The following is a 9,402-nucleotide window of genomic DNA, read 5'->3' on the forward strand; positions in this document are numbered from 1 at the left end:
TGGACTTTGTGGTGGTCACTCATCGCAATTTAACGGCCGGTGCCCATAATTTTGTGGTCAACTAATTCCGAAAGTAAATAATATTTGTTTTTGGTTCACCTACTAGATAAATGCAGAGTTAAACTTATACATATCCAGAGTAACGATGGTAATGGGGCGGGGCGGGTTTGCTATCTCCATTCTCGCCCCATTCTCATTTTTTCGGATTTGGAGAATCCTCAAATCCGAACCCACGGGGATCAAATCTACATCCCCGCCCCACCCCCAAATTTAATTAATATTATTATTATTATTATTAATGATAATATTAATATTAATATTAATAATAATATTAATATCAATATTAATAATAATATTATTATTAATATTTTCAAAAAATTTAATATTAATACTAACACTATTATTAATATTTTTAAAAAATTTATTATTATTTATTAATATTAATAATAATAATATTCGGGGGATTCGGGGATGGAATAGTATTCCCATGCCCGCATTGTAGTAATTTTAGAAAGTTGAGTGAGCAAGTTGCCTCAAAGTGATAAAAGAACCTAAGTGGCTTGAGAAATCAAGAACGGAAGCAGACACACCGCTTTTTTTTTTTGTATGCTTTCTTACCCATCTCACTTTCCTCAAAGGGACGAGAGAATAATTTTAAGCGTTGAAAGCATCGATCGTTTCCACCAATGGCGGCCTCGTAGATTTGACAACTTAACCTTTCTCGCATCATCTTTATCAAACCAACGCATGCAAGATGTGCATGCTCCAATCAGGAATCCCCAGTAGGTCCAGCTTCATTTGGCACCGTGCGAGGCTCGCAATATCTTAAGCTGTCGAGCATGAACAATGGAACCCAGCTCCCTTTTACCTCCCTGTGCTTCTCCCACCTCTCTGCCCACCTTCCCTTCCTCTCTCTCTCTCTCAAAGATCATGGCACAGGTATGTGCTGCATCCTCAGCAGAATCGATCTTCTTTTGTTTCTGAAGTTCCTCTTAAAATTCTCACGTTTCTTGAATTTTGTTGGCTCGAGCAGCAAAAAGTAGTCCTCAAAGTCCTGGCCATGGTCGATAACAAAACGAAGCAGAAAGCCATTGAAGCTGTTGCAGAGATCTATGGTGCGTCTCCTTCTCTCCTCTCCTCTACTTTTCAGTTGTTTGATCTAGCAAAAATAATCGATTTGTTGATAGAATTAGGATATATCCAAAGGTAATTGTAGACATGATCCCATGAGCAGGGCAGGGCATGAAGAGCTTAATTTATTAATTGTTTTAATTGGGGGTGCCTGTTTGTATCAGGAATTGACTTCATAGAAGCTGATCTCAAGGAGCAGAAGATGACCATCATAGGCGAGATGGACACGATCGCGATTGCGAAGAAGTTGAAGAAGATGGGGAGGATTGACATAGTATCAGTGGGACCTGCTAAGGAAGAAAAGAAGGAAGAAAAGAAAGAAGAGAAAAAGGAAGAGAAGAAAGAAGAGAAGAAGGAAGAGAAGAAGGAGAACAAGGAGGAGAAGAAAGAAGAGCCAAAAGGAGAGAAAAAATAACTTTACCAATCGCTCCTCCTCTTATACTTATTTCTCAGACAAGAAACTCACAGATCCTGAGAGTTCTAGATTTCGCTATATATGTATTCGTTTTATGAAGAGTTCTTATATGCTCGTACTTATAGAGCAATTTTACTGATCAATCCCATCACCAAACAATGCCAAACTGTGTGGCTTTACATTATGTTTTGCACATTAATTTGTATTTATGTTCTCGTTGAAGTTTAACTTGGTCTTACATCGGTCGTCTTCTGTTACGTTGGTCTCTCTTTCTCTTTACTAGATCTTTGCCTAGATAAGTTGCTTGAAATCCAACTTTCTACTCATATTGCTCTCATTCTGAGTTTTATGTTTTTGTTTTTAGCTAAAGGTCTTTATTTTGAAGCTCCATATTTTGATACAAAACTTTTCTTGTGTCAAGTGTTTTCATCATATTGTAAAGAATTTTGTAAGAGGGCGGAATAGTGAGTTTTAAAGGGCGACTCACCTTATCAGTCTGTAGGTAGAGTACTAGAGAGTTCCGAACCCAATTACAATGATATGTAAATTATCATCTAAATATTCATGGTTCAATCCATAACTATTATGTATTTATAGAAATTTTTCCTTCAAATAAGACATGTAATCACGAGATGTTAGACTTCTAGGCCGTTACCGTGAACACTTTTTAATTTATGCTTATGACTAATAAATTTTTTTATGAAACTAGATCGATCATCTCAGAATGAGTATTACTTGTTTAACATTTAATACTGATATTATATTTGGTAGCAAAGCTCAACTATTCTCCAAGGACTAATCACCAATCGATCTAATTTAATCATATATGTGACAATCCGATAGGACTTCAACACCATACAACCACCTTACTTTGATGAGTCAAACTTTTCTTATCGTAAACAACATTTTATGCGATAGGACTTCAACACAACTTTCTTATTGGAAATAACATTTTACTGAACTACGCTTCCAACTTTCAGCATTATCCAAATCACGCACCATAATTTTGTATTTACAAAATCACATACCATAATTTCATATTTACAAAATCACGTCCCCATGCATGTAATGCCCATTTAACTAAAGGATGACAATTACTATAATATTACAAGGGATCAATTTTTGATTGACATATATCTTCAAGGAAAAATTTTTTTCATACCCCTAGCTAACTTGACGATTAGTTATACTGACCTTATGATTTACCTCTTTTCACATAATCTTAAAACGCACTATAAGGGACGTCTAATGAGTGTAATTACTTTTTACTATAATATTTACAAAATCACACACCATGTTACTGTTGGACACAAACAATATGTAGCCGGAGATTTTACGGGGTATTAGCTTATACCAAATTTAAATTCACTTATCTGTTAAAATGACCTGAGCTGATAATCTCAGGCTGCCAGCAGGAGCTGATTTTCTGACCACGGAGTGGCTGAGTGAGTAGAGTGTCAAAGCAGCAAAGTCCGAGCGGACTGAAGGTCGACCGGGCCGGGTAACAAGACAGGACGATCGGGCGAGTAGTGAGACCGACCGGGCGTACAGAGGGAGGACGACCGAGCGAGCGAAGATGTTGACTGGGCGAACGAAGGGGTCGGCCGAGCAGCGAGGTCGGGTAGGAGGGCGAAGAGGCTGACCGAGGCTTGCGAATGACGCAGTTTCCTTAAAACAGATTCGCCCACCTCCGGCTGTGCTTCGAGGCTTACTCGGGTCGTTTGTTTTCTAGGATACAACGGCGAAACCACAATCTCCACCTAGCACTGATGGTTGCGGCGAACTGAGAAATATCCGAATGCTATCACTAGGATTCTGTCGAGTGGAAGAAAGAAACGACAGAGACGAAGAAGAGGGAAAAGAAGATGGATGGAAAGATTATTTAATCTTTCTTTTTCTTATGTCTTTTCCTCTCATGTTCAAGGCCTTTTATAGAATGACAAAATGTTGGTTAATTTATTTGGGCGTGCATAGGTTGTGCTCGCACACTAGCAAACTTGGTTCAGTGCAATCCGGGCCCTGGATTTGCATCATCCCTAGCAGCCACACACAAGAGCAAGCTTCTACTCATTTATTTGTTCACAACACACATTCTTGTGAAACAATATAAACCAACCATCAAGCCTTGAAACTTCTAATGTGGGACTAAAATCTTCTTCACAATGGCGCTTCTTTCTTCTTCCCTCTCTTCTCCATTCACTCATTTTCAACAATCCCCCACATGAATGGAGATAGAGTAAGTGATAACATCCAGCAGTTGAGTCAAGTATAGGATAGGTAGGTTTTACCCTTTGAACCCTCCCTTGTGAAGATTTGGTTGCTTACTGGCTGATAGTAGACACAATGTCCTTGAACTATACTGTCGTTTGTGTAAGCAGTGACAAATCTCACCCAAGACTCTCCCTGATATAACTCAGTTCTCATGAGTGTGTTCGTTCTTGGCCATGAACACGCCTCGTTCTGTGAGAATCTCTAAGAATTGTGCCTCCAATTCTCTTCGAAGCGGCCTCACTTCTTTCTCACATAGGTAATCCCTCAAGAGTTGTCATATACTCTTCTTGATCATTAAAATCCCATCAGCTTACCCTGGTCTAGTCACTGTTTCATTGGGCTACCCCCCCTACAGTGTATGTATAGTCAGTGCAGATTAGTTATCCCTTTGAACCTAGTTCTTGGGATCTCCAATCAGCATAAGTTGGGTGTCTTCTGCACTGATCGCTGACAACGACATCAAACCCATTCCTCGTGATGAGCTTGCAACTAACTCTCGATTTAACCCTTTGGTTAGTGGATCTGCTAGGTTATCCTTTGACTTCACATAGTCAATAGTGATAACTCTCGTTATGAGTAGTTGTCTAATGGTGTTATGTCTACGACGTATATGCCTAGACTTACCATTGTACAGATGACTCTGTGCCCGACCAATTGCTGATTGACTATCGCAATGTATGCAAATTGCCGGCACATGTTTCAACCATCTCAGAATGTCTTCTAAGAATTATCGTAGTCATTCAGCTTCTTCACCACATTTGTCAAGAGCTACAAACTCATATTCCATCATGGATCTGGTTATTACGGTTTGCTTAGAAGATTTCCAGGAAATGGCTGCACCTGCTAGAGTGAAGACATATCCACTCGTAGACTTAGAGTCTTTTATATCAGATATCCAACTTGCATCGCTGTATCCTTCGATCACAGCGGGATATCTCGAATAGTGCAGTCCATATTTACGAGTATACCTCAAGTACCTCAATACACTTGTTATCCCTTTCCAGTGCTCAACACTGGGATTACTCGTGTATCTACTCAGTTTGCTTACTGCATAGGCTAAGTCTGGTCGTGTACAACTCATTAAGTACATCAAACTTCCAATCACTCGAGAGTATTCTAGCTGAGAGATACTTTCATCTCGATTTTTCGATAGATGTTGGCTCGTATCTATCGGCGTTCGTGCCAACGCAGTATCACCTTTGGTGAATTTTTCAAGAATTTTGTCCACGTAATGGGACTGAGTAAGAACAAGTCCTTCTGTTGTTCTAAGAATTTTGATCCCTAGAATCACATCAGCTAGGCCCATGTCTTTCATATCGAATCTTGAGTTCAACATCCCTTTTGTGGATTTGATTATCTTATCATTACTCCCAATGATAAGTATGTCATCTACATAGAGGCACAAAATGACATAGTCACTCTCTGTGACTTTCATCCACATTCCTTCATGACATTATCAAATTTCTCATGCCACTACTTTGGTGCTTGTTTCAAGCCATATAATGACTTCACCAATTTACAAACCTTGTTTTCCTGTCTTGGCATAGAAAACTCCTCAGGTTGGTTTATGTAGATTTTCTCTTCTAAATCCCCATTTAGAAAGGTAGTCTTTACATCCATTTGATGTATTTCGAGATTCCATAGAGCGGCGATAACTAACAATACTCTAATGGAAGTTATTCTCGACACCGGAGAATACGTATCAAAGTAATCAAGGTCTTCTCGTTGTCGGTATCCTTTGATTACCAATCTGGCCTTGTACTTATCGATTATGCCATCTGATTTCATTTTCTCCTTGAAGATCCACTTGTAGCCTAGTGGTTTACTTCCCGGAGGAAGATCCACAAGTTTCCAAGTGTGATTTTGCAAGATAGATTCTATCTCAGATGCAATTGCCTCTCTCTAGTGAGGTCCATCAGACGAGCTTACTGCTTCTGAGTAACTCTGAGGCTCACTTTCCAGCATGAAAGTGATAAAATCTGATCCGTAGGATTTTTCTACCCGAGCTCTTTTACTCCGTCTAAGCTCAACCTCAACTGGTTCATTATCTTCTTCGCCTTGTGTTTCATATGTTAGTTAGAGCCCTATAGCCAATCATTTGATGATTGTTGTATCATATTCTTATATATATAAAGGCATTTGTTTATGGTTATTATGCTTACTTGTATTGGTGCCAAATAATTAAGTATAATAGCATCCTTGAGTAGAAGGTTCTTACCTATACCAATCGGTTAGTTGAATCGATAGTGAGATGATATAGGGAACACTACTCTTAATCATTCCTAGTCAAGTATTAGCATTCAGGGACAATGTTAATACGACGAGACTAGCATATAGGTCATCTCGATGACTTGATCTCACAAGTCATGGATATAGAGATATCAAGTTGACACATGGGTATGCATTGGAGAATGTATACTGAATGACCTGCCATGAGAAAGTATCATGGATCGTTATATGAGTGTCATATACTTTCTCATGTGGCTATTAGTATGACTATTAGTCCTTGGACCTGAAGTCATCATGGTTCCCTACATAAGGAGTTACATACTTTGGTTTCGTCAAACGTCACCTGTAACTGGGTGGACTATAAAGGCGATTACTGGGTATGTAACAAATTATGCGGAGGGATGTGAGTGATGTAGATGGGATCTATCCCTCCTATAACGGGAGAGACATCGATATTCTTGATAGAGTGAGACCACTAAGTGCATGGTCATGCCCAAATGAGTCAATATGAGATGTTGAGCTCATTTGATTAAGTGAGTCTACTTGGGATTCAAGATTTAGATTAATTAGAGGATGACACGGTCAATGCCTTACATTGATCAATCTAGATGTCAAGGATAAAAGGACACTTGTCATATATTGTGAAGAGTCACAATTAGTAGTCACAAGGTGATGTTGGATCTCAACATTCTTATAACTTGGGTAGTAATGATGTGTTGCTAGATACCGCTCATTACTTATGCTTCTAAATGGGTTTAGGAGCATTGCCAATGTTATAAGAACCTATAGGGTCACACACAAAGGGAAATTAAATGGAGATTAGGTTCATTTGATGAACCTAAAGGATTAAGTCCATGTGATGAACCAAATTGGATTAAGAGTAATCCAAATTAGGCTAATTGAGTTGGACTCAATTTGGTTCATGTGTTAGATGAGTCTAATTTGGACTTAGACTCATTGAGTCAATTTAATTCAATGAATATAAATTCATTAAATTAAAATTGACTTGAACCAATGATTAGATTTGATCAACCATGGGAGAGAAGTGGTCAAGTTTGACTTGACTTGAGAGGAAGATGAAGAGTCAAGTTTGACTTGACCATTTGCCACCTCATTGGTGAGTTGGCAAAGAGTGGACCAATGATGATGCTCCACATCATCATGGTTGCTTAAGTGGGATGCCACCTCATGGGAATTATCAAGAGTTGTGACTCTTGGTATTCCATGGAGGTTATTAACCTCTTAATGTGGCCGACCACTATTATTCAAGAGAGAAGTTTTTCATTTTGTGGGTAACTCTCATCTTCTTCCTCAAGCTCTCTTCTCTCCCTCTCTTCCTCCATTGCCGATAGCCACAAGGGTGCTAGCACACTCTAGTGTCTTTTCTCCATCTCCTTGTTCGTGTGGATACACATAGAGGAGTGTCTACTTTGACATTCTAGAGATTCGACAACATTTGGATGAGGGGGATTAAGCGAAGGACATCGCTTCAAAGGTATACCTTCTGATCTTGTAGATTTAATGTAGATCTAGGAGTAGAGAAACTTGTACACGAATTTTAAACTTTGCACGGATCCGGTGGCATGGGATTCAGGGTTTCTGCAACGCAAAAAGACGGTTTTTGCGACCCGAAAATCTCTACAGTGGTATCAGAGCCACGTGCGAAGCGCGTACGTGTTTATTTTGTGTTTTTATGAAAAACTTTCAGTTCTATAACTTTCTGTGAATTTCCTAATTTTATGTGTTTTATGGGTAATTTTCTCATAAAAGCGAAGCAACAAATGTTTCGACACTTGTAGGCTTCGACTACTGAGAAAACCTTTCCGAAACGGCAATGTTTCGCCCAATTCATTTTAGGACAACGGACTAAGGTGCTGTAGGATTGCTTAGGAACACTCGCGATGATTATATCGTGGGTAGGGGTGCTACTCCTAACCCCGCAAGGGGCTTCGTTCCGCGATTGCGCCCGAAAATCGCTAAACGGGACCGCCGGGAATTTTTACTCATAAAATTGTAAAAATTGTGAGAAAATTTACAGAAATTTATAAAAATTACATAATTTAGAATTATGTATCATTTTGTGATGATCATGGCCCAAAGACCCCAGTTTGATTGAAAAAAATTGTGTTGTAATTTATATTATGGTCTGCGTGCCATTTTCTATGATGTGCGTGTTGTATATGATACGCGACCTGCGCGTCGTGCTTTTCCTATTTTATTTCCTATTGTAAAATAGTTTAGACTCGAATGTAACTCGAGTTTCACCTTTGTAATGTACAAAATGAAGCGGTGGAAGGTCCACTCGATACAGAGTTACGAGGAGGATGCGAGCAACACAAGGTGGTCACCGGAAGGAGCTTGAGAAGCTGTTGACCTTAGGTTGACCATCCGATCTTCTCATTGGCTTGAGAAGATCGTAGTAGGGCCATGACTAATCAAAAAAAGTTTAATTAATTGCTTGTGTGTGTATATATGATGTATGCTAGATTAGTAATTAATTAGTGCCTTAACGATTAGATTAGATCTAAGTCGCGCACATGATGCACCTCCACGATTAGATTATATCTAAATCGAGTATATAATACACATCGTCGATTATATTAGATCTCAATCGCGTCAACTCGAAATGCCTACCATGCCGTGATACCCATCACTACCTCGATCACATGTTGTTGTTGAATTTGCCAAAGTAGAGCAGCACATATTATCTTGGTAGGGTGCGGAGGGACAATCTTGGTCCCGCCTATCAACGCATGGGTGAGTACAACTCAATTAGATTGAGTAACTAGTTAACTCAATTGGATCGAGTTTAACTATAGGCATTTTCCAATGGTTGGTAGATAAGTCAAAATCACATTTATATTAATTCTGGGGTGATTTAGCCAAAGCTAACTCAAGTTTTAATATACATGCGAATCTTGATCCTATAAACAAGAGTTGCATAGAGATGTAATTGGTAATTAGTTACCTACCGATCATACTAAGTCTTGGGCGATTTAGCCAAAGCTAACTCAAGGCGTAGTATGATGTGGATCTTGTCCCACTTGAATTATAGAATTCAGTGGGAGCATCATTTAATTAAAGGCCTAATTAGATGATTAATTGGAATATGATATTTATTTTTCTGCATTTTTCTATTGTAGATTACCACGTCGTCAAACACGAACTCCTTCTCCATGCGTTCTGTCCTCGATAAGGACAAGCTCAATGGAGCTAACTTCCTGGACTGGTACAGGAACCTGAGAATAGTTCTCACACAGGAACAAAAACTGTATGTCCTGGAGCAGCCCATTCCTGAGGCACCTCCTGCCACTGCCACGCGAGCTGATCGTGATGCTTACAAGAAGCATCAAGAT

The 9,402-nt window shown here is 39.2% G+C and overlaps 1 protein-coding gene across 1 annotated transcript; it reads left to right on the plus strand.

The window, feature by feature from the left end:
• Window positions 1-782: 782 nt before the first annotated feature.
• LOC122011426 (heavy metal-associated isoprenylated plant protein 39-like) lies at window positions 783-1,784 on the plus strand. Its single transcript, XM_042567818.1, has 3 exons — window positions 783-939; window positions 1,034-1,115; window positions 1,296-1,784. Exons 1-3 carry the CDS (start codon window positions 847-849, stop codon window positions 1,544-1,546), a joined length of 426 nt encoding a protein of 141 aa, XP_042423752.1. The 5' UTR covers window positions 783-846; the 3' UTR covers window positions 1,547-1,784.
• Window positions 1,785-9,402: the final 7,618 nt, after the last annotated feature.

Source organism: Zingiber officinale, chromosome 8A, assembly GCF_018446385.1.
Source record: "Zingiber officinale cultivar Zhangliang chromosome 8A, Zo_v1.1, whole genome shotgun sequence".
Classification (NCBI taxonomy): domain Eukaryota; kingdom Viridiplantae; phylum Streptophyta; class Magnoliopsida; order Zingiberales; family Zingiberaceae; genus Zingiber; species Zingiber officinale.

Bases quoted from the DNA above. Each gene is read 5' to 3' on its own strand.
- LOC122011426 (XM_042567818.1), top strand. From the start codon at position 847: ATGGAACCCAGCTCCCTTTTACCTCCCTGTGCTTCTCCCACCTCTCTG. The intron at 940-1,033 runs GTATGTGCTGCA...TGGCTCGAGCAG, and splicing joins TCTCAAAGATCATGGCACAG to CAAAAAGTAGTCCTCAAAGT. The intron at 1,116-1,295 runs GTGCGTCTCCTT...TGTTTGTATCAG, and splicing joins AGCTGTTGCAGAGATCTATG to GAATTGACTTCATAGAAGCT.